We start from the raw sequence: 24616 nt of genomic DNA on the forward strand, positions 1-24616 counted from the left end.
AACCACAGTGAGATACCACTTTATACACATTAGCATAGCTAGAATGAAAAAGGTAATAGCAAGTATCGGTGAGGATGTGGAGAAAAATGGAATCCTCATATGTTGCTTGTAGGATGGTAAAATAGTGCTTGCTCTTTGGAAACAGTCTGACAGTTTCTCAAAATATTAAACATGGAATTACCATAGGCTCAACAATTCCACTCATAGGTGTAAACCCAAGAGAACTTAAAACTTATGTCCACAAAAACCCGCACACAAATGTCTATAGTGTTAATAGTCATAATAGTCAAAATGTGGAAATACTCCAAATGACCATCAGCTGATGAATGAGTAAATTAAAATGGTATTCATGCAATGGAGTATTACTCAGCAGTAGAAAGGAATGAAGCACCAGTATGTGTTACAGCGTGGGTAAGCCTTGAAAGTATGCTAGGTGAGGAAGCAAGACAGAAGGCCACGTGTTGTATGATTCCATTTATATGAAATGTCTAGAATAGACAAGTCCATAGAGATAAACAGTAGATTAGTGGTTGTCACCTTCTAGGGGAGGAAGAGTGGAGAGAGGCTACCTGGGGGCTTCTTTCTGTAACTAGATAGGGTTGATGGTCATATAGCTCTAGGAAAAATATACATGGTCGCTGAGTTACAATTTTTTGACTTTATGATGGTGTGAAACAATTTTTTGACTTTATGATGGTATGAAAAAACATATATATACAATCTGTATTCAGTAGAAACCATACTTTGAACACTGAATTTTGACCAGGCCAGCGTATGTGGTATGATACTCACGTGGTGCTGGGTAGTGGCACCAAGCTTCAGCTCCTGGTCGGCCATGCAGTCACGAGGGTCAACAGCACATGCTTACAGCTATTCTGAACCCATACAACCGTTCTGTTTTTCACTCTCAGTACAGTTGTTACTAAATTATAAGAGAAAGTCAACACTTTAGTATTAAATAGACTTTGGGTTAGAGAGTGTAAATGTTTGAAAGCACATTCAAGTTGGCTGGGCTAAGCTAGGATGTCTGGTAGGTTGGGTGTGTTAAATGCATTCTCAACTTCAGGTATTTTCCACTTAGGATGAGTTTATTGGAACATAACCCCATGGTAAGTTGAGGAAGATTTGTCCTAAAAACTACTGAACTGTACACTTTAAAAGGTGATTTCGATGATGTTTCAATTATACCTCAGTAAAGCTGTTATAAAACAAATATCCCATTGTTCTATTTTCGGTAAGCTTTTGGTGGAAGGATGAGATAAAGGTTTCAGAAACCGGAATGTAATGAATTAAACTTAAATGTAATGAAGTATAGATGGAAAGCATAAATTCCTAAATTTTTAAAATTAAGATGAAACAGAAGGATACTGAGTACTGAACTTGGTGCTGTGTTTGGGGATTCAAACAATTTAAAACTTTCTGCCTCCAAAGAGAATTAGGCTGGAGGGAGGTGACATAGCCATAAGAAGCAAAATTTTAAGAGGGAGTCTATGATTCAGTGCCATGTGGTAGGACAGAAAATAAATACAAGGATTTAGAGAAGGGAAAAATCCCTGTGGGAGAGCAGAAGGTGAAGCTTGACAGGTAGAGTTTGAATAGGCTCGGAATTGTGGCCAAGGCCTCCCCGTAAGGAGAGGGCACCATAAATTTGGAGCCAGCAACACATCTGGGGTTTAAAGGGTAGTGACCTGGACAGATTTATAGGGATGTGATGAAAATGCATGTATCAGCCCAAAGAGATCATTAGAACCGTCTTCTGAGATGCTTGACGTGGCTCCGGGCTTCAAATGTTCATGGAAGTAAAGCTTGAGGGCAGGGGGACCAGGCTGTTCTGGTCTTAGGCGTCGGTAGACAAAGAGCCACACTTAGCTGGTGGCAAAGGGAACAGGAAAAGGATAGTTATGGGGGGGCGGGGGGAGTCGGTGTTCTCCAGGCCCCAGTGTCACAGCAGCCACAGAGCAAAGGTGTTAAAATGGGGGATGGGGACAGGGACCACGAGAGTAGCGTTTGAGGTATGGAGTAAGTTAAACGTGGCATCTGAGGCGCAGCGCTTCCTTTGGTAATTGAATCGTGAGCTCTTCACAATGAGGATTCCTGACTGACTTTGGTTTGTTATCCTCCTTCAATCTTACTGCTCACTGTGGAATCTCTTACGCTGGTCCCTTTTAGGCAGCCCAGCAAATCATTGAACTTCAGGAAGCCGCTCAAATTAACGCAGGCTTACAGCCCACCAACCTGGGAAGGAACAACAGCCTGCATGACATGAAGACAGTGGTGAAGACCTGGAGGAACCGGCTGCCCATCGTGTCTGACGATTTGTCCCACTGGAGCAGCGTCTTCATGTGGCGGCAGCATCATTACCAGGGTAAACCTACCTGGTCCGGCATGCATTCATCATGTAATTTTCCAGACACCCCACTGTTCTGGTTTCATGTCTTGGTTATGTTTTGTTGTTTTTGTTTTTTTTTCTTTTACTGGATTTTCTCTTTTTTGGCATGGTAGATGGTGGTTGTTATGACAGGGTAAAGATGAAGGTGGTGAAAGATGGGAAGAATTTCCCCCTACCTGTTCCCTTTTTCCAGCTAAAACAGACGTGCTGCTGGACACTGTTGCACCAGGGGCGCAGGCCAGTGGGATCACAGCCTGGGTTGTGGCCCTCTGTGTTTTGAAGCCCCCTGAGGAAGAGCTGCGCTCAGGTGGCAGCGTGTAGCCTCTTTCGCCTTCCCTGGTCCCCTCTGCTCTTCCCCTCAACCTGCCAGGCATCTGTTTGTTCAGAGCGACCTTCATGGTTTCGTCAGCCAAGACGGTTAACACCCAACTCAAGAGTTAGTGCTTCTTAGATCTTCCTTTTGATACAGAATACGAGGAAAAGTAATGAGGGTTTATCACAGAGCTTCCCATTGCATAAGCCATATGTGTTTGTTTTTCATTTTTTATTTAAGCCTTATTGTGGAACACTTTGAAAAATGTTTGACATGGACTGAAAACTCAATTCTTTGCTCTCTAGCTATTGTAACTGCCTATGAGAATAGTTCTCAGCATGATCCAAGTTCAAACAATGCTATGCTTGGGGTTCACGCATCGGCTTCAGCAATCATCCAGTATGGAAAAATTGCCCGAAAACAGGGACTGGTCAACGTAGCTCTGGATATATTAAGTCGTATTCATACTATACCAACCGTCCCTATCGTGGATTGCTTCCAGAAGATTCGGCAGCAAGTCAAATGCTACCTGCAACTGGCAGGCGTCATGGGGAAGAACGAGTGTATGCAGGTAGAGTGCCAGCCGGACCCCGTGCCTGCCCGCCCACGCCCAGGAGGTCTGGGGAGGAATGAAGGGTCCATGTGGAAACGCCTGGTCCCGACAACAGGGAAAGAGGCTAGAACTTTACAAACACAGCTCTGGTCTTGGGGAACAGTCCTGCCAAAACAAGAAAGGGACAGGAAGCCGCTTGAGTATTTGAATGAATTATATGTGATGGTCTCTATTCTACTTGGTTAATGTAGTTACGGAAAGAAAATTAAAAACTGCAGAACTATGAGGGTATATGGTAGATTTGGGCTATGTTCAGAGGAATATTAATAAAAACAATGAAACTGACTAGATATGGTAAAGCTTTGGAGAAAATAATACCATTATGGTGTCTAGAACTGAATTTGCATTTAGTGATGGAGTTTGAATACTACTTGTTAGTCAGCAAATATTCATGGTGGGCAAGCCTGTTGTCAATTTAAAGTATATTTGTCAATGACCTTTCGGAGTTGCTACATAGATCAGTATTTTAATGAGGTTTTTATATTATTGTCTAGAAAATTCAAGAACTTTTTTTCTGTTTTTAATAAACAGGGCCTTGAAGTTATTGAATCTACAAACTTAAAATACTTCACGAAAGAGATGACGGCTGAATTTTATGCACTGAAGGGAATGTTCTTGGCTCAGATCAACAAGTATGTATGTTATATAGGTGGAGGGTAAGAGAAAGACTCATCAGATTATTTAAATAGTTATTTATAATTTGAAGCCAATGTGAAGATCAAGCTAGAAATTGATATGACTTAGTGACAGTTGTCAGGGATGATATTTCAAATATTGCACCTCTAGGAGGGTAATAACTTGCAGCAAATTGACGGGCCAGCTTGAGTGCAGTACTTAGGAAACTTTTTAAACATGAATTGCTTGAACAGAGAACTGCTGATTACATGGATTCGTTGCCCCAGTTTCTCAGCATGCCATTTTGGAACAGAGTTGATTCCTTTTTTTTTTAATAAATTTATTTTATTTCATTTATTTTGGTCTGCATTGGGTCTTTGTTGCTGTGTGTGGGTTTTTCTCTATTTGCGAAAAGCAGGGGCTACTCTTCATCGTGGTGCGTGGGCTTCTCATTGTGGTGGCCTCTTGTTGCGCAGCACAGGCTCTAGGTGCACAGGCATGTGGGATCCTCCTAGACCAGGGCTCGAACCCGTGTCCCCTGCATGGGCAGGCGGATTCCTAACCACTGTGCCACGAGGGAAGCCCCCAGAGTTGATTGCTTTTATGGAGATGATTCTTGCTTTAGAGCAGGGGTCAGTCAACTGGAAAACAGTATGGCAGGTCCTCAAAAAACTAAACAAAAAAGTATCATATGGCCCAGCAATTCCACTCCTAGGTATTTACCCAAAAGTGTTGAAAACAGGAACTCAAGCGGGTAGTTGTTCGTGAAGGTTCACAGCAGCACTGTTTACCATAGTATACTATACTGTTACTATACTAAACAGTTTACTATAGTAAACAGTATACTATACTGTTTACTATATAGTCAGAATATCGAAACAACTCAAGTGAATGGATAAACAAGATGTGGTGTGTACAGACATTGGAATATTATTCAGCATAAAGAGGAATGAAGTGTTAACATGTACTATAGCGTGGATGGACCTCAGAAACACAATGCCGATTGAAAGAATCCAGACAAAAAAATCACAATGTGTGATTCCATTAATAAAAAATGTGCAGAGTAGATAAATCCATAGAGACAGAAAGCAGGTCAGTGGTCACCGGGGCTGGAGGTTGGGGGCATGGAGAGTGACTGCTTCATGGGTCGGGGTTTTCTGGGGTGATGAAAATGTTTGTGGCCTACATAGAGGTGGCAGTTGCACAACATTTTAAAGGTACCAAATGCCATGGAACTATTCACTTTAAAATGGCTGATTTCATGCTAAATGATGTTCACCTAAAAAAATTTGTTTTGATTTTGTGTCTTCACAGGTCTGAGGAAGCAAACAAAGCCTTTTCTGCAGCTGTGCAGATGCATGATGTGCTGGTGAAAGCTTGGGCCATGTGGGGCGATTACCTGGAAAACATCTTTGTGAAGGAGCGGCAGCTGCATCTTGGAGTGTCTGCCATTACCTGTTACCTGCATGCGTGCCGGCATCAGAATGAGAGCAAATCAAGAAAATACTTAGCCAAGGTGAGACTGAAAGAATTAGCTTTGACCAAAGACCACCCGGTAGCCTTTAAGTTTAGATGAAAATTCAGCAACTTACTGATCTGTGCTGGGCATGAGGCATTTCTTCATGCCTTACCTCTCATTTCCCCTCACCTTTTGAAGTATAGTCCACAGTTCTACTTCAAGCTGAAAAATGGAGGCCTGGACATACTTGGAGTCAAAGGACTTCTAAGCAGCAAAACTGAACCTAGAGTCTAGGTCTTAGGACTCAAGTCCAGTGTTTGCTGTGGGACCTCACATTGGACAAAGATTCCTGCAGACTGCTGAGGGGTCTGCCCAGAGAGCTTACCTGCTAGACTCCTGTTAGATTCTGATCTCTCACCTGCAGGGACCATGCACACAGTCACGGAGCCGGTCAGCTCTAGTCACAGGTGACGTTGAATCCCCTGGTTTCTGCACACACTGCAGGGTGAGGTCTCAGTCACCTGCAGTGTCATCCGCGGGACCCCCAGTACAGTGCCGGGCACAAGGCTGGTATTGACCTGGGCCCAATGGGGGGCCGCTTGAGCCCAAGTGTCCTCCCCAGTATTGAGCCTTCTCAGCCCTCTCGGGAAACACATCAATACAACCCAGACTCCATTCTTGCAGAAACTTAAGAATAAGTTCTGCTTTTATGTTTTATCCATTAAAGGTTAGGAGTTTTTAGAATTCCTTGATTTAACATCAAAATTTGGATTGAACGTCAGCACCTAGTAGTTAAAGCCGACTATAGAAACAGACTGACTGTAGTCACACCAGGAAACCACCTCACTGTCTTGACTCCAGGTTTGCTTATTTTTAGATGTTAATTGTTTCAGACGTCCCTGGACACCAGGCTGCCAACACGGGGCCTACCTGATACTAGGGTGGTTGTCACCTGGGATCTTTAGCAGAAGCCCATTTTGTTCTGGGGAGATTGCAAGTGTGGAGTAGCAGGCTGAAACCCCTTGGGGTCACACTGGCCACCACTAGTCAGCCGACTGGGTCAGTTACTAGTGGGCATTAAAGCTAAGTCTGGATGAAAGCTATATTTAAATTTTCAGTTTTATTTATAAGATTTACGTTTAGGTTTAGCAATATTGTTGGGCCTTTTATAGATATTTTCCCACAATGCCAGTGAAGTTACTCTATGTGGTATTTTAATGTGGGAGGAAAGGTCACTTGATCAGAGCCTTAGAATTTTCATTCAACTCTAGAATTTTCCCTTCTGTCTTAGGTGCTGTGGCTCTTGAGTTTTGATGATGACAAAAATACTTTGGCAGATGCCGTCGACAAGTACTGCATCGGTGTGCCACCCATCCAGTGGCTGGCCTGGATCCCACAGCTGCTCACCTGTCTGGTTGGCTCCGAGGGAAAGCTGCTTTTGAACCTGATTAGCCAGGTGGGAATAGCAAGGCATCTTTGATCACAAAAAAATTGTCTTCATCTCACATCCTTTTTTTTTTCCAGAAAGGAAATGCGCATGCTCAAAGAGAGATGGGAAGATGTACACAATTAGGTATCACTTGATAAAAAGCACAATTGAAAGTGACTGAAGAGTATATCAGGGTTGGCGTGGAATAATCTGCTAGAGTTACAGTATTAAAATGGCCATTTCTTTCCTTGAACGTGTTGCCACATAAGATACACGTAAAATAAACATTCTCTTAAAGTATAAGGTCACTGGTGAGTACTCAGAGTTACTCACAGTGAGTGTGTATCTGGTTGATACTTTATGGCTGAAATCCCATCGTGTGCTAGTTGCTCTTCAGAGCTTCCCTTCGAAAGAAAACTCAGCCCAGTTGTGGTATTTATTGCCCTTTGTACAGTTAGTTGTTTAGCCGCAGCTGTCGAGGCTGCAAGTTGTGTGCACTGGGTGGGCTTGGGGAGTCGGACAGACTGGGGCCCGGGGTCCTGTAGAAGGGCTTTCATTACCCTTATTTTGAGAGTGGCTCCAGATTGTCCCTCTCCTGCAAAAAGGCCGAGAGGGGAAGGGCCTGAACAATAGAGATTTGGATACAGTCAGTCTGGGATCGAGTGCCTTTGACTGTGCTGCTGCTTATAAAATTACAGTCATATATATAATTTTCACACGTGAACAGCGTCGTCACCAAGCATTTGGGGACATGCTACTTGTTCATCGTTCTGTCTGTTCTTCACATGTGGTGCGTCATCTGCGCGGTACCCAGAAGTGGTTTTATTTTTCCCTTGAGAGCTTGCAGCTATGTTCCTGGGTACTGACTGTTACTTCGCCTGGAGTTGATCTGTCAAGGTGTAGACTCCCTTTATTTGGTATTGTCATTCATTGAATATCTCTTAATGGACGTTAGCCAGCCACCCTGTGGCAGAGCTGGGTAATGTCTGCTCAGCCCTTTTGAAGGAGCCATATAACCCCAATTTGGTAAAACCGGCATGTCTTACCTTAAAGAGCAAAAGTTCAGTCTCCTCCTTCCTGCAGTTATGCAGAGTAAAGTTACTCGCTAGTGAGCCTTGTTGTCAGTTAGAATCAGCTCACAGTTCCCGGTGAATAAAGACTGGTGTCATTTTGTGTTTACTGTCATTTGCCCGAGTGAGATCCAGGGACTTGAGTGTTTGTCATCCTCATATTAACTGAGTCAAATGAAAGTGTGGTTTCCCTCTGTCATCAGTAGTCCTGGGGCAGAACTGATGAAATACACCACATTGCTCTTTCTTGGATATTTTAAAGCTAAACTAGATGTTTGACTTGCTGTTTAATCCGGCCTCGTGTGTATTAGGTCGGTGGTGTGGCCAAGTGCAGGCCAGCATCCCACTCATGATTGACTGTCTCAGAGCAGGTTGGACGAGTGTATCCCCAAGCCGTCTACTTTCCCATCCGGACCCTGTACCTGACCCTGAAGATAGAGCAGCGGGAGCGCTACAAGAGCGGTACGTCTCCGGGGGGTGCAGTGGCCAGGTCCCCACTGCCGCGGACACATGCTCGCTTGCAGCTCCTTTCCAGCATGTGGGCTGGTCTTGTGTTTAGTCCCTGAGAGGACAGTGGGTCTGGAAGATAAAACCTGATCTCCCAGTGAAGTTTCTGGTTCTCCTTCGCCGCAGCGTAATAGGGTGTTCATCTACCTGAGTGATTCGATCCCTAAATAGAAAAAAATATATGAAATTTTGAGGTATAGATAATTATAAAGTTGAACTTGCCTCATTAGTTATAAATGCATCCTGGTAAACATTATAAATGTCAGTTACGATGTTATAAGGAATATCTTCAGCTGTCAGGGAATCAGCATAGAAATCAATCTCACCAAATGTAAAAACGTACTCGAAATAGAGGTTTTTAATCTATATTGAATAGCTCTGGCGCGTAAAGAAATAATTTAATGGTTTCAGTTACCCACTAAGCATGCTGCTTTGTAAACACCACGTTTACTTGCTTTACCACGTTTTTAATATGTAGACATTTATGCTGCGAGGCCAGAGTCTGGCTAGGAAGGTGACTCCATCCACTGGACAGTGGCAGCATCTCCTGGTCCTGCGCGGGGTGGGTGAGGACTGCACAGCGTGCTAGCTCCAACCTCCTGGGTACCTGGGTAGATTCGTGTTTTGGTCATTTGAAAGTTAAGATTTTTTTATTCTAAGAGAGCTGAAGCTAAAAGAATGAGCAAAGGGGGTTCTACAACATATTTCTTTTTTTAAAAATTTATTTATTTATTTATTTTTGGCTGCCTTGGGTCTTCATTGCTACGTGTGGGCCTTCTCTAGTTGCGGCGAGTGGGGGCTACTCTTCTTTGCAGTGTGCAGTCTTCTCATTGCAGTGCTTCTCTTGTTGCGGAACACGGGCTCTAGGCATGTGGGCTTCAGTAGTTGTGGCTCGCGGTCTCTAGAGCACAGGCTCAGTAGTTGTGGCGCACGGGCTCCGTGGCATGTGGGATCTTCCCGGACCAGGGCTCAAACGCGTGTCCTCTGCATTGGCAGGTGGATTCTTAACCACTGCACCCCCAGGGAAGCCCGAGTGACTGTATTTTTCAAAGATGGCATTTTATACATGTGTTTTGGCTTACCTAGATGAAAACATGTAGGCTGACTTGTTAACTACTTCTAGATTCTCTGAGCTGTAATACAAGGAATGAATTTTGAAATGTTCTGCCAGACATTTAAAAAAATGCTCAGACTTCCACTGAAGTTAGAGAGTCCAGTGAAGCCTGCACACCCTCACCCAGACCCACCAGTTACGTGCTGCCATACCTGCTTTCTCTCTCAACACATGCGCCTTCTGGAACCACTGGAAGCCCAGTTGTAGGGGCTGCGCTCTCCGCAGTGCCCTCTCCTTAGAGCCAGGGCGCCTCCCACACAGCCCCTGGGAAGCGCCCCGGGATGTGTCCCACGCCGGCAGGAACCAGCGTTCCTTTGGCCGGTGGGTCCTTAGAGCACCGACTCTCCCATCGGTCAGTTTGGCGCTGACATTGGCGTTGTGTGTGTTGCTCTCAGATTCTGGACAGCAGCAGCCAAGTTCAGTGGGTAACCAGTCCCATTCTGCATCAGATCCAGGGCCCATAAGAGCCACGGCCCCCATGTGGCGCTGCAGCCGAATCATGCACATGCAGCGGGAGCTGCACCCGACCCTGCTGTCTTCCCTGGAAGGCATCGTCGATCAGATGGTCTGGTTCCGGGAAAACTGGCACGAGGAGGTAGGTGATGTGGTCTCGGGGGTGCTGGCATCCTGCGGAGGGGATGGATCGTTTGGAATGCTTTCATGGCCGTGTTGTCTTGAGACTACCTGCCTGGTTGTGTGTATGTTTGTTGTTGGATTGAACGGTGGAACAGCAAATATTTCATGTCTGCACGCTAGCGCTGCCTTAATATTGGAAGCAGAAGACTTCAAAAGAAGATGAGATTGAGAAAGCCACTTCTGGCCTTAAAATGCTTATTTTGTTCGCATGTATGAGCTTAATCACTGAAATGCCACCACTGACCAGGGAGCAGCGGTGGTGTGGGCAGGGCTCAGGAGCTGGGAGCTGGTTCTCAGGCCACAACCTTAGTGGCGGTGATAGAATAATCAGGCTTTGTTGCCCAGATATTTGTCTGGGCGGCCACAAGCCCCCTCGTTAGTACCGTGTTATTTTGTGTGTGTACAGAGTACACTGAAGTGATCTGAAAATAGGTTTTTTTCCTTGGTTGCTCAACAGAAAGGTATGTGTATGATGCAAAAAGTGGGGTCTTGGGTCTTTTTTTTTTTTTTTCTTTAAATGTTCAGGACAGTTGCTTCTCATTGTTAAGAACACAGCTCGTGGCATGAGTGTCTGGGCAGACCCCTGGTTCCGCACAGTCTGGTGCTGACGCCTGCTGTGCGCCAGGTGCCGAGAAGAGCTTTGTCAGTGGTGGGGCCGGGTGGGTGGGGCAGGTGCTGTTTGGTTGGTGGGTGGGTTGCTTGAATGGAGAGCTCTGTTGTGCGAACTGCCTCGGGTCTCTTTCCCCCAGGTTCTCAGGCAGCTCCAGCAGGGCCTGGCGAAGTGCTATTCTGTTGCATTTGAGAAAAGCGGAGCAGTGTCAGATGCCAAGATTACGCCCCATACTCTCAACTTCGTCAAGAAGCTGGTGAGCACGTTCGGGGTGGGTCTGGAGAACGTGTCCAACGTCTCGACCATGTTCTCCAGCGCGGCCTCCGAGTCCCTGGCCCGGCGCGCACAGGCCACCGCGCAGGACCCTGTCTTCCAGAAGCTGAAGGGCCAGTTCACAACCGGTGAGTCCTGATCCAAGGGAGCTCCCACTCAACGTTTTTCCTCCGTCTTAGCATCTAAGTTAACCACATCCATTCGTTTTCATGAGCACAGTACCGGGCGAGCTGGTTAGACTGTGTTTAAAATACAGACTGGATCACAAGGAAACTGACATTCCCCGCCTGGGACTGCACGTCCTTCCCTCCTGTGAAAGGTCAAGGTTTCAGGGCCAGAGCACCGGGCTCCCTGTCAGGTTAGACACAGGGTTTTAGGACAGACCTGCTTCTGCTCCCCCGTCCCTTATTCTGCTTGGTTTTCATGGGAAAACGCAACAGGGTAAGGTGAGGCAGTAAGACCCAACGGTGCAGGGCCTGAGGTGACAGGTAAGGTTCAGACCTGTAGTGGATTCTGGTGGCAAGATGATAAGGAGGTTGTGTTTCTAATCCTGTCCCCAGTTCAGGCTCATGCATTTCCCCAGACCCACAGGAGCCCCACCTCTTTCTGCATGATCTGAGGTGAACGGTCCAGTCTCCCTCAGCCCAAATCCTCATCTGTCGTAGGGACCCTCGTCCCCCCAGTGTACACACAGGCACAGCTGCATCCCCTGGAGCTCGTGCTTGTGTGGTCTGTCATCCTCTGAAAAAGGAAGAGTCTGAGATGAAAGTTTCATGGAAACCATCATATATTACTTAAAAGAAGTGATATTTAGTGTATCTTTATTTTAAAATGTCCAGATCATTAAATCAAATGTGGTCTGAAATAGAGAATTAGAAGTGGAACAAATCATCCGGATTCTGATGCGAAAAAAATGACAAACACTGAAACTTGAAAGAAGGACATCTATGAGGCTCTGACCAACCACAACGTGTAGCGAGTTTCAGATACTTAAATCAAGAGCTGTCCAACGCCTCTCGTCATGTGCCCCCAGGGAGGACCGTCTCTGGGTTTTAGCACTGTGTCCTGGGCTAGAAAGTGGAGGAGAGTTGTTCCTCCATCTCCAGCAACACTGCGTGCATTGGCTACTAGCTCCAAGTCTTTAAGGAGGTAGAAGGGAGTTCAAAACAGTACATTAAATTTATCCCAGAGAAGACTTATTTACAAGCAAAAACTTATACCCAAGTGTTGACAGCCGCTTTATTTGTAATAGCTCCAAACTGAAGTCCACCCAAATGCCCCTCTAAGGAGAATGGATACACAACGTGTGGTATTTCCATACTCATGTAAAGCACATAAAGAGGAGTTAACAGCAGCTTAGGTGGACCTCAAAGACATTACGCTGGATGCAGAAAGCCAGCCTCAAAAGGATTCCTGCTGCACGCTGCTTAATTATGAGACACTTGTGAGATAGCGTAATAATCAAGATGGAGGCCAGAGTAGTGGTAGCCAGGCGTCAGGGATGCGGGGGGGAGGTGGCTGTGGCTCTGAGAGGCTTCGGGCGTCCTTGGTGATGGACGGTGAGCATCTTGGTCACGGTGCTGGTTCGGCGCTCCCCACACGGCATCTCACGGAGACACACGTGCACGCGCGCACACACAGGACACATATCTGAATCAGCCCTGGGGGTTGTGCCAATGCCTTGGTTTCGGAAAGGGGTGTGTGGCCCTCCCTGTACATTTCTTTGCACTCCTGTGAATCTATATTCATTTCAAAATAAAAGTTAACGAAAAGTAACAAACAAAAATCCATTACATGGGGCTTCCCTGGTGGCGCAGTGGTTGAGAGTCCGCCTGCCGATGCAGGGGACACAGGTTCGTGCCCCGGTCCGGGAAGATCCCACATGCTGTGGAGCGGCTGGGCCCGTGAGCCATGGCTGCTGAGCCTACGTGTCCGGAGCCTGTGCTCCGCAACGGGAGAGGCCACAACGGTGAGAGGCCCGCGTACCGCAAAAAAAAAAAAAAAAAAAATACATTACATGAATGTTAGGCCTGAGCTTGGTAACACCTTCCTGATCCAGAGCTGAGAAGGAGCAGCCCCTGTGTGCAGCTGCCTGCGTCCTGGCTGGGTGGCCTCTGCTGGGGAGCCTGGGTGGAAACCTGCCTCCTCGTGTTGGTGCAGGGGGACCTCTCCAGCCACCCGCTTGTGTGAAGTCATGCTAGAGTTAAAGGGAAACCAGAGAAATGCTGTGAAAAAAACCCCACACAATAAAAGTGCATTGACTTTCAGGGGCTTCCCTGGTGGCACAGTGGTTAAGAATCCACCTGCCAATGCAGGGGACACGGGTTTGAGCCCTGGTCCAGGAAGATCCCACATGCCGCGGAGCAACTAAGCCCGTGCGCCACAACTACTGAGCCTGTGTGCCACAACTACTGACGCCCATGCGTCTGGAGCCCATGCTCCACCACAAGAGAAGCCACCGCAATGAGAAACCCGTGCACTGCGACGTGCACTGCAACGAAGAGTAGCCCCCGCTTGCCGCAACTAGAGAAAGCCTGTGTGCAGCAACGAAGACCCAACGCAGCCAAAAATAAATAAATAATGTAATTTTTTTAAAAAAGTACATTGACTTTCATAAAACTGATGACCCTGTACACAATTGAGGTCACGTGTGGGCGTGATGATTAGAACTGCTGGAGTAGCCGCGTGCTGTGCTGAGGGCCTTAACGCGTGCTACCTTGTTTAACTTAATCCTTGAGGGTCCATGCTATTTATATCCGTCCCGTGACTTACAGTGCTTTGCTGCAGACTCAACGTGAGATGTGTCTGTTTCCTACCTGGGAGGTGCTTGAGCTGTGGTTTTTGTAGTGAATTAGAAATAGCCCAAATGACTAAAAATGTTTCTAATCATTTTATTTTGCAGATTTTGACTTCAGTGTTCCAGGTTCCATGAAGCTTCATAATCTTATTTCTAAACTGAAAAAGTGGATCAAAATTCTGGAGGCTAAAACCAAGCAACTTCCAAAATTCTTCCTCATAGAAGAAAAGTGCCGGTTTTTGAGCAATTTCTCAGCACAGACAGCTGAGGTAGAAATTCCTGGGGAATTTCTGATGCCAAAGCCGACACATTACTACATCAAGATCGCTCGGTGAGTGAGCCTGACCTGGCCCGGGATCACCAAAACCTTCCCCAGCAGACCCCCCAGGCAGACCTGGCCAGCGGGTCACACTGTAATTCCCTCCTCTCTGCACTCCTTCCCCCGAAACGGGAGAGGACACAGTGTTGCTCTAGTATATGAGTACCTTTAAAGGGTCTGGTCTAACCACTGGGTTCAGTGTCTTGTTTGAGCCAAGCTTGTGTTTGCTCTCAAAAGAACCCTTTCTGAATCCCCATGGAACTTGACAAAGTATAGTTTCGCAGTCTTCTGTAAACTCAAAGCACAGGATTCAAAAGAATCAGACAATGGTCAAATTTACCAGAGCGAAGCAAGTTGCATCTCATTTAAAATGTAAAGTGAGCTGTGAAGGGGCGACCCTTAATGGTCAGGTGTTTCCTCCAAACCTGACCCGTCCTGGCCGCCCCCTCCCCCTCCTGCCGTCAGTGTGCTTAGGCCCACGCTCGCTCCTCGGGCACCTGGTCCTCTGCCCCAGCGCCAGCCAGTGGGGCCCGTGCCGTCGTGGCTGCTGGACTCCTCTGGGCCGGTTAGCGCCCGTCTCTGGCTGCTGAGGCTGGACCCTCGGCGTGCCTGTTTGAAACTTCCAGCTTCGCCTTCTCTTCCTCCTCTCGTTTTCCCTCCGATACTGTGGCACGACTACCTTGTCGCAGTGAGGTGGGGTGTAAATGACAAGCCGCCACTGTCGTACAGTCTGTTTTCCAGGACGGTTCTGACAGCCGCTTCTGTAGAGCTCCATTTTCTTCTCAAAGGAAAGGCTTGGAAGTTGCGGCTCGGGGCGTTGGTGTCTGATTGTCCACTCCTCCCGGCAGGTTTATGCCCCGGGTGGAGATTGTGCAGAAGCACAACACGGCAGCCAGGAGGCTGTACATCCGCGGGCACAACGGAAAGATCTACCCGTACCTGGTCATGAACGACGCCTGCCTGACGGAGTCGCGGAGGGAGGAGCGCGTGCTGCAGCTGCTCCGCCTGCTCAACCCCTGCTTGGAAAAGAGGAAGGAAACCACCAAGAGGCACTTATTCTTCACAGGTACCAGCACGGCCCAGGGGCAGCCTGTGCCGCCTGCGTCAGCAACTGCGAGTCTCTAAGCCCGCCAGGTGGGGGCAGGCGGTAGGCTGAGGGCTGGTGCCTGCAGGCGCCCTGCACCTGGAGGGAGGGGACACCTCCACCCCTGGGCCCGTGCACACAGCCCTCCTCACTTCCCCAGGAATCTTCCCAGGCTCTGGCGATGCCCGGCCGAGCAGAGGGCTTGTTGCAAGGCGTGTGCTCACGGCATGTGGCAGTTTTTAAGTGCAGTCTCGGATCTGCTCCGGGACACAGCCTGCAGTGTGTGGGCACCGCCTGAGGTGCTGCCTGGGAGTCAAGGAGCCCCGGGCAGGCCACAGAAATCTCAGGCAGGCAGCAACCAGCAACGTTGAGTGAGGTCTTCCCAGAACCGAGTTGTCGTGGGTGAATTGTGAGTCCGTAGTAAGGGGTGTAGATGAGCTGCCTGTAATCCCACCCAGAGGAGGGAGCTATTGTTACACTTCAGCATTAATCCCCAGTTTTGGAGCCCATTGCAACGCACATTATCTGGTCCTGTATGGAACTTTTGTCTGCTAGCTAAGTTGTGATCCAGCCTATTCTGACCTAAAATCTCTTGCCCTTAAGTTCAACATCCCCAAAATAAGAAGTACATTTTAAAAAAAAAAAAAAAACAGGTCTATAGAAAGCTGTGTGCATTTTCACATGAATGTAACGTGATCTACCGTGTTGGTCCCAGCTGTGCTAGTTGGTTGTTCTTTGCTGCTTCCAAAGAAACAAGCTCCTGGTTAGCTCCAGGTGGTGGTCTGTGTACGTCCCCTGGAGTCCTGTAGGAATTTCTTCATGGGTTGAAGCCATGGCAACGGGCCAGTAGCCAAGCTTTAACTGGCGTTAGACTGAATCAACTCTCGATTAGAAGGCAGAGGCGTCGTGTGCCTGCCGCCCCCCCGCAGGCTGGCAGACTCGGCTCAGAGCTGCGCCGCTCAGCTCCAGAGCACTTGGCGGCACAGCCTCCTTGTTCTTCTCGTGAGGTTGCCTAGTGAGGCCTTCCTGGTCACCTGTGCCTTAAACGCAGGTCACGGGCGGCTTGGGCTCCGGCCCTGCTAGACAGAGCCTCAGGCTGTGGGCTGAGGCCACCGCGCCGTGTGACCGCGCTCTCCCGGCTTCGCCCGCGCCTCTGCCCCAGTGCTGGCCTGTGAGCCCTGCTCTCATCTGCCCGTCTCTCCCCTCTCTCCTCAGTCCCACGCGTGGTGGCCGTGTCCCCGCAGATGCGCCTGGTGGAGGACAACCCATCCTCACTCTCCCTGGTGGAGATCTACAAGCAGCGCTGTGCCAAGAAGGGCATCGAGCACGACAACCCCATCTCCCGCTACTATGACCGCCTGGCCACCGTGCAGGCGCGCGGGACGCAGGCCAGCCACCAGGTGCGGGGGCACCGGGGCCGGGCAGGGGGTCCAGTTGGACTGGTGAAGTGGCCGTGGGCCTTGGTGAAGGGGCGTTTGCCGCAGACCATTTGTTGTAACAGGACAGAGAGGTACATTTCAACCTTGCAGAGCCTCACAGTCCTTTACCTGCACTTGCAGAGAGGCCCAGATATCAGAATTTTAAGAGTAACTTCATGGCAGGTTCATTTGGCCAACAAACCAGGTCTAGGTGATGGGAGGCTGTCTCCCCACGTAGTGTTCACGTTTGTCTGGTTTGCTGCAGGGCCTTAAGGTACCACACAGTCTCTGTACCACATGTACGTTCTAAAATACACAAAGTGGGGAACCCTGCAACACGTCGGGCCGGCTGCTTTTGTCGCCTAGGGTGGCAGCACAGTGCCCCCCGCCGAGTCCTGGACGGCTCTCGGCTGCACCCGTCAGGTGGACGAAGGTCCCTCTCCATCTGCAGGTTCCTGCCCTTGATGGATAGCAGGGCAGGAGTGGCCCCTGGATGAGAAAGTTTTATCCAGAATTGTCTGCGTCACCAAAAGGCATCTCTTTGGGCCATTCTCTGGATGACTCTGGCGTCCTTCCTGTGTTTCCCGAGAGGGCCTCACAGTTTCTAGGAGAGACACCCCAGAGCTGGAAGCTGTGACTTGCCTCTGTTCTCCCGGGGACTGGTCTACATTAATCTGGGTCCCAGAGGACTTGGTTTAGGAGGATGGAGCCCACAGGTGCTCGTTTCACCCACTGCGGCAGTGCTCAGGGCACAGGGTCTTGTGTAAGCCTCCACCTTCTTGCCGGTAAAGCAGGTGGGATTCCTGTGTTCTGCTTGGCCTCTGTGGAGCATGGGCAGTTTTGGGGTGTTTGTGGGAGATGAATGGATTGGATTCTTCAGGCTGCATGTACCTTTCACAGTGTGAAAGCCATCAACTCCTGTCTGCAAATACATGGCTACCTCAGAATGCCCTATCGCTTTGTAAAGATGGAGCTGATGACTGGTCCAGTGTAGAAACAGTGCTAGGGTCCTGCTGGGCCAGCTGGAGATGCTGACAATACAAATAATCCCAGCTTGATTCCCTCTTCTTAGTCTTTGTCCCCTAGTTTGTTTTGTTATTAACTCTGCTGCTTCATCCCTTGCAGTTTTTTATAACACCTTTGGGTATTATAATTGGGATATTATTCACATGCCATAAAATTTCCCCTTTAAGATGTACAATTTAGGGGCTTCCCTGGTGGCGCAGTGGTTGAGAGTCCACCTGCCGATGCAGGGGACATGGGTTTGTGCCCCAGTCCGGGAAGATCCCACATGCCACGGAGCGGCTGGGCCCGTGAGCCGTGGCCGCTGGGCCTGCGCGTTCGGAGCCTGTGCTGTGAGGCCACAACGGTGAGAGGCCCGCGTACCGCAAAAAAAAAAAAAGTACAATTTAATGTTTTCAGTATTCACAGTTAGTCATCACCACTATCTATCTTTAAAACATTTCATCACCCGAAAAAAACTTCATACCTGTTCTAGTCACTCCCTATTCTTCTCTGTCCCCACCCCTGGTGACCACAGATCTTTGTGTCTCTGTGAATTTGCTTATTCTGGGTGCATCATGTGATCGGAATCATACAACATGTGGTCTTCAATGTCTGGCTTCTTTCATTGAGCGTGTTCTCAAGGTTATTTGTGTTGTAGCATGTGTCAGTAGTTTGTTTCTTTTTATTGCTGATTATTCCCTTGTATAAATATAACACATTTAATTTATCTGTTCACGAGTTGATAGACTTTAGCTTGTTTATACTGTTATGATTAATGCTGCTGTGAGCATTTGTGTACATGTTTTTGTGCGGGCCTGTGTTTTCATTTCTCTTGGGTATATACCTAGGAGTAGAATTGCTGGGTTACGTGGTAACTCTTATGTTTAACATTCTGATGAACTGCCAAACTGTTTTCCAAAGTGACTGCAATATATGAGAGTTCTAATTTCTCCACATTCTTAACAGTGCTTAGTATTGTCTGTCTTTTTGTCTTTTTGATTATAGCCATCCTAGTGGGTGTGAAGTGTTAGCTCATTTTGGTTGATAACCAGTGATGCTGAGTATTTTTTCATTTGCTAATTGGCTGTTTGCATATTTTCTTGGGAGAAAAGTCTGTTCAGGTCCTTTGCTTGTTTTTAAATTGGGTGATTTGTCTTTTTATTGTTGATTCTAAGAATTCTTCATATGTTCTGGGTGTAAGTGCCTTGATACAGGTGACATCACCTTCTTGGCTGTGTATCGGCCATGTTGTCCTGCTTCTTTTCATGCCTCATAACTTTCTATTGAAAACTGATGTTTTGGATAATATAATGTGGCAACTCTAGAAATCACATCCTTCCCCCCAAGGTTCGTTGTTGTTGCTGTTTGTTTGTTTTAGTGACTTTCCTGGGCTGATTCTCTCCAGGATGCCATTGAGGAATATCCAAAACCAAACTCATCAACTCTCCCTAGAGGACGTGACCACTCCTCACACAAGTGCAGCCACTGAGGTGTCTCCTCAGTTAGCCCAGCGGCCAGCCAGTGATTTACAGAGATATTCTTTTTTTTTTGAATTTTATTTATTTTTTTATGCAGCAGGTTCTTATTAGTTATCCATTATATATATATATATTAGTGTAAGTAATCCATTCGGAGTTTATTTTTGTGTATGACGTTAGGGAGTGTTCTAATTTCATTCTTTTACATGTAGCTGTCCAATTTTCCCAGCACCACTTATTGAAGAGGCTGTCTTTTCTCCATTGTATATCGTTGCCTCCTTTCTCATAGATTAGTTGACCGTAGGTGCGTGGGTTTATCTCTGGGCTTTCTATCTTGTTCCATTGATCTATATTTCTGTTTTTGTGCCAGTTCTGTATTGTCTTGATTACTGTAGCTTTGTAGTATAGTCTGAAGTCAGGGAGTCTTAATTCCTCCAGCTCCGCTTTTTTCCCTCAAGACTGCTTTGGCTATTCGGGGTCTTTTGTGTCTCCATACAAATTTTAAGATTTTTTTGTCCTAGTTCTGTAAAAACTGCCATTGGTAATTTGATAGGGAGTGCTTTGAACCTGTAGATTGCTTTAGGTAGTATAGTCATTTTTGTAATATTGATTCTTCCAATCCAAGAACATGGTATATCTCTCCATCTGTTGGTATCATCTTTAATTTCTTTCATCAGTGTCTTACAGTTTTCTGCATACAACTTTCAATAATTTTTCTTTGTCTTTAATTTTTGCCAATTTGATTACTATGTGTCTCAGTGCGTTTCTCCTTGAGCTTATCCTGTATGGGACTCTCTGCGCTTCCTGGACTTGGGCAGCTATTTCCTTTCCAATGTTAGGGAAGTTTTCGACTATAATCTCTTCAAATATTTTCTCGGGTCCTTTATCTCTCTCTTCTTCTTCTGGGACCCCTGTAATGCGAATATTGTTGGGTTTAATGTTGTCCCAGAGGTCTCTTAGGCTGTCTTCATTTCTTTTCATTCTTTTTTCTTTATTCTGTTCCACAGCAGTGAATTCCACCATTCTGTCTTCCAGGTCACTTATCCGTTCTTCTGCCTCAGTTATTCTATTATTGATTCCTTCTAGTGTAGTTTTCATTTCAGTTATTGTATTGTTCATCTCTGTTTGTTTCTTCTAAATTCTTCTGGGTCTTTTTTATACATTTCTTGCATCTTCTCGATCTTTGCCTCCATTCTTTTTCCGAGGTCCTGGATCATCTTCACTATCGTGATTCTGAATTCTTTTTCTGGAAGACTGCCTATCTCCACTTCATTTAGTTGTTTTTCTAGGGTTTTATCTTGTTCCTTCATCTGGTACATAGCCCTCTGCCTTTTCATCTTGTTTATCTTTCTGTGAATGTGGTTTTTGTTCCACAGGCTGCAGGACTGTAGTTCTTCTTGCTTCTGCTGTCTGACCTCTGGTGGATGAGGCTATCTAAGAGGCTTGTGCAAGTTTCCTGATGGGAGGGACTGGTGGTGGGTAGAGCTGGCTGTCGCTCTGGCGGTCTGAGCTCAATAAAACTTTAATCCCCTTGTCTGCTGATGCGTGGGGCTGGGTTCCCTCCCTGTTGGTTGTTTGGCCTGAGGCGACCCAGCACTGGAGCCTACCTGGGCTCTTTCGTGGGGCTAATGGCAGACTCTGGGAGGACTCACGCCAAGGAGTACTTCCCAAAACTTCTGCTGCCAGTGTCCTTGTCCTCAAGGTGAGACACAGTCACCCCCCCACCTCTGCAGGAGACCCTCCAACACTAGCAGGTAGGTCTGGTTCAGTCTCCTGTGGGGTCACTGCTCCTTCCCCTGGGTCCCAGTGCACACATTGCTTTGTGTGTGCCCTCCAAGAGTGGAGTCTCTGTTTCCCCCAGACGTGTCGAAGTCCTGCAATCAAATCCTGCTAGCCTTCAAAGTCTGATTCTCTAGGAATTCTTCCTCCCGTTGTCAGACCCTCAGGTTGGGAAGCCTGACGTGGGCTCAGAACCTTCACTCCAGTGGGTGGACTTCTGTGGTATAAGTGTTCTCCAGTCTGTGAGTCACCCACCCAGCAGTTATGGGATTTGATTTTACTGTGATTGCGCCCCTCCTCCCGTCTCGCTGTGGCTTCTCCTTTGTCTTTGGATGTGGGTATCTTTTCTGGTGAGTTCCAGTGTCTTCCTGTCCGTGATCGTTCAGCAGTTAGTTGTGATTCTGGTGCTCTCACGAGAGGGAGTGAGAGCACGTCCTTCTACTCTGCCATCTTGAACCAGTCACATATAGAGATTTTCTCAAATGCCTTGAATCAATAGGTTTTTGGCCTTTTTTGAGGGCCCCTGTGTGTGTGGGGGGGGGGTAGCTCACAGCCCTGCCGTAGCCTTCACCGCCTGCTTGTGCAGGATCTCGCCGTCAACCAGGAGTGAGAGCGTGGCCTTCTGAGGTTTCTCAGGAGCATGAGGCTGGCCTTCAGGGTTCCCAGGAATGTGGTGGAGCTTTTCAAAGCCCCCACGTCGTCTCACTCCCCAGCTTTTCCCTGGTCTGGCCGCCCTCTTGTGTGCTCTGAGTTCAAACAGACAAGCCCAGTAAATGGGTTTTTTTTTCCAGAGGCTGCCAACAGGTCACCAGTGACCGTCCTCTGGGGATCAGGCCTTTCTGGGGTCACCACACCGATTCTGCCCACTCCAGTGGCTGTTAGCCTGCTTGTTTTTACAGCTGCCGAGGATACAAGGCTGTTGGTTTTCAGGGCCACTGTGGAGCTGGGGAGGAAGGGATGGGAATAGGACAATTAAACTGCCACGAAACTCACTGTTCTCACCAAGATTCAGCCTTCTTTTTCTTGAATAAAAGTTGCTCAGATTGTCGCAAGCCTTTAATTTCCAGAGTTGTGGAAAAGTTTGTTTTGATGGGTTTTGCCAGTGTTCTCATTGCATTTACGGAGCAGTAGATTTTGGAAGTCCTCACTCTGCTATCTCAGAAGGGCTTCTTTCCATTTTGCTGATGAAGTGAACAGAGACAACGTGTGATTGGAAGTCTGCGTGGTTCTTGGTTGCTCACGGCCTGCATACTAGCGGTCATCCAGAGCACATGGGTGTGGCTTAGCCCAGAAGAGACCTGTATACCTTTACCAGTTGGTCTAACAGGAGCCAGCTTAACTCAACAAACTCTCTTTTGAGACCATCTCTAAATATGTGATGTTTGAAACAGTATTGTGAGTCTTCCAGTGTAGAATTCAGTTTAAAGTGTTGTGTAACATCTAATCTCATTTTAAGACTAGCTCCTTCAGTTTATAAAACTTCTGTCTTTAATATTCTTGGTTACGAAGTATCCAACTATTCTTTTGATCTTCTGTTCATCGGCCTGGTATATTCTGTAGTCGGTGAGTTATAGTATTCAGCTAATGACCTAAATTCTTGGTGAAATGGATCATTACACATCACGCAGCTGAGGCTTTTACTCACAGAGCTCCCTTGTTGCTTCGGGCGTAAGACATGGAACCTTGGAGGGAAATGGACCAATTTTGTGCACCCTCATGGTTAGTCAAATGACACTGCATATGTATTTGTCAGCAAAGTTCACTCAGGTGGTGCTAAGCAAGACGGAAATGACAGTATGAGAGTTTTCTTTTTGAAGGAAAAAAATAAGTGAATTAGACGGAAGAGTCATGGAGTGATGTGTCATTTCAGGTCCTTCGAGACATCCTCAAGGAAGTTCAGAGCAACATGGTGCCACGCAGCATGCTTAAGGAGTGGGCTCTGCACACCTTCCCCAACGCCACCGACTACTGGACCTTCCGGAAGATGTTCACCATCCAGCTTGCCCTCATCGGCTTTGCGGAGTTCGTCTTGCATCTCAATAGACTCAACCCCGAGATGCTGCAGATCGCTCAGGTAACCTGATGTGAGCGACCAGCCCTCCTGTAGAATCTGCGTCCTACTGTTTTAAGTTTCTGAAGCGTCTCCTTCTGAACTTTAGGACACCGGCAAACTGAACGTGGCCTACTTTCGATTTGATATAAACGATGCAACTGGAGACTTAGATGCCAACCGTCCTGTCCCTTTTCGCCTCACACCCAACATATCTGAGTTTCTGACCACCATCGGTGTCTCTGGCCCGTTGACCGCATCCATGATCGCCGTCGCCCGGTGCTTTGCCCAGCCCAACTTCAAGGTAGGTAAGGGGTCGTCTTGTGAGGAGCACAGACTGGGTAACTCTGCACGTGATGGGCTCACAGGAGCCCCGGATCTGCAGACAAGGCAGGAGGGAAGAGCATTCACAGCACGTTCACTGGGGAAAAGGGTTAAAATGTTCTCTGTGCATGAGTGTTTAGGATGCTGGACCAGTTTACAAAGAGCAATCTAGAAGCCTCTATCGGGTAGTTTCCCCAGCTACTACCTCTGTGTGTCAGTTTTGTTTACTCCATTTTATAGCTACCTTCAGTTTCTCATTTTGCAAACCTTTCTGCTTAAGAGGGCAGGTGTGTCCATGTTGGGTGGCTCCTGTCTTACTGGGGCTACGGTGACGGGCCCTAAACAGACATGACACGTGAGGCAAATAGTGAACCCCTATGAGATGCCACGTGGCAGATGCCCTTGGCCACGCCAGGGCTGTGCTCGGGGAGGACAGACAGGGATTCAAATCCAGTTCATTCTCACCCTGATCCTGTCTCTCCACAGTTGGGGACGGAACACAATTTATTTTTTCTTTTAATTTCTGAGACCAGCTGTATAACTATTGGTTTGTTTGTTTTTTTCCCAGATAAGCAGTTTGTGTCTAGAGAAGGCTGCAGACACCAGTTGCTTTCGCAAAACACTTACATAGAACAGGTTTTACATTATGGGATAATCTCTTAACTGTGAACCAGAACTTTGTGCTCTTTTTAATCTTCGGTTGCACGTGCCCATCGGTGCAGGGTGCTGCTGTGGGGATACAGTGATGAGCTGTTATGAACATGAGTGAGAACAAAGAGCCCACGGTTCCTTCTTGAGAAAGGAGTCTGCTCTAATGCAGGGAACGGCAGTGCACTTTTATCCACTTTGGCTTAAGGCTTGAAATATGAACTTCTCGTTTGTTTCCAGAACAACTGTTTCTACGCAGTCAGGGTAATTCTTAGAGTGGCATTTAATTGAAAACTCTAAGTGAAGAAGGCCCTCCATATATTAAAGACCTGTTATGACTTGGAAAAACACTGGGGGTTACTCTGCACAGTCTGAGCTGGTATAGATGGGAGGGAACTGGGCCTTCTCCAAACTCTGGGCCCAAATGTAGTGACTGCCTTTACGTTAGGCTAATATAGAGACCATGCTGTGTGGGAATCTCCTTTAAAAACACATTCTGTTGGGGCCAAGTAACACAGAATAAAACCCTCAGCATGTCAGTCGAAGTTACTTTAAAGCAGCCCTGGTGCCTCACGAAGCTCCCGCGTCCTTTGATGGTGACGATGGGCTGAGGTCCCATGTTGTGGTTCAGGAGGACCTGTGCACGGTGTGTCCGTCGTGGGAACGCCATCTTGTCGGTGATGTCA

The 24616-nt window shown here is 47.4% G+C and overlaps 1 protein-coding gene across 13 annotated transcripts in view; it reads left to right on the forward strand.

Moving 5' to 3' along the window:
• The window catches only part of TRRAP (transformation/transcription domain associated protein), a 107666-nt gene that overhangs the window by 81268 nt on the left and 1782 nt on the right, over nucleotides 1–24616 (forward strand). For 7 of the 13 annotated variants that reach the window (XM_024745405.1, XM_024745411.1, XM_024745409.1 and 4 more), the window contains 13 exons: nucleotides 2170–2398; nucleotides 3008–3273; nucleotides 3847–3947; nucleotides 5245–5446; nucleotides 6681–6845; nucleotides 8260–8350; nucleotides 9905–10104; nucleotides 10895–11156; nucleotides 13931–14156; nucleotides 14993–15210; nucleotides 16444–16628; nucleotides 22779–22982; nucleotides 23068–23262. In XM_024745405.1, the coding sequence (XP_024601173.1) occupies nucleotides 2170–2398; nucleotides 3008–3273; nucleotides 3847–3947; nucleotides 5245–5446; nucleotides 6681–6845; nucleotides 8260–8350; nucleotides 9905–10104; nucleotides 10895–11156; nucleotides 13931–14156; nucleotides 14993–15210; nucleotides 16444–16628; nucleotides 22779–22982; nucleotides 23068–23262 (2544 nt within the window). Of the gene's footprint in view, nucleotides 1–2169; nucleotides 2399–3007; nucleotides 3274–3846; nucleotides 3948–5244; nucleotides 5447–6680; nucleotides 6846–8254; nucleotides 8351–9904; nucleotides 10105–10894; nucleotides 11157–13930; nucleotides 14157–14992; nucleotides 15211–16443; nucleotides 16629–22778; nucleotides 22983–23067; nucleotides 23263–24616 lie in introns of those variants that run through there. The other 6 variants (XM_024745412.1, XM_024745418.1, XM_024745414.1 and 3 more) reach the window with 5 other exon arrangements.

This window comes from Neophocaena asiaeorientalis, unplaced genomic scaffold (genome assembly GCF_003031525.2).
Source record: "Neophocaena asiaeorientalis asiaeorientalis breed wild unplaced genomic scaffold, Neophocaena_asiaeorientalis_V1.1 scaffold461, whole genome shotgun sequence".
NCBI classification, from domain to species: domain Eukaryota; kingdom Metazoa; phylum Chordata; class Mammalia; order Artiodactyla; family Phocoenidae; genus Neophocaena; species Neophocaena asiaeorientalis.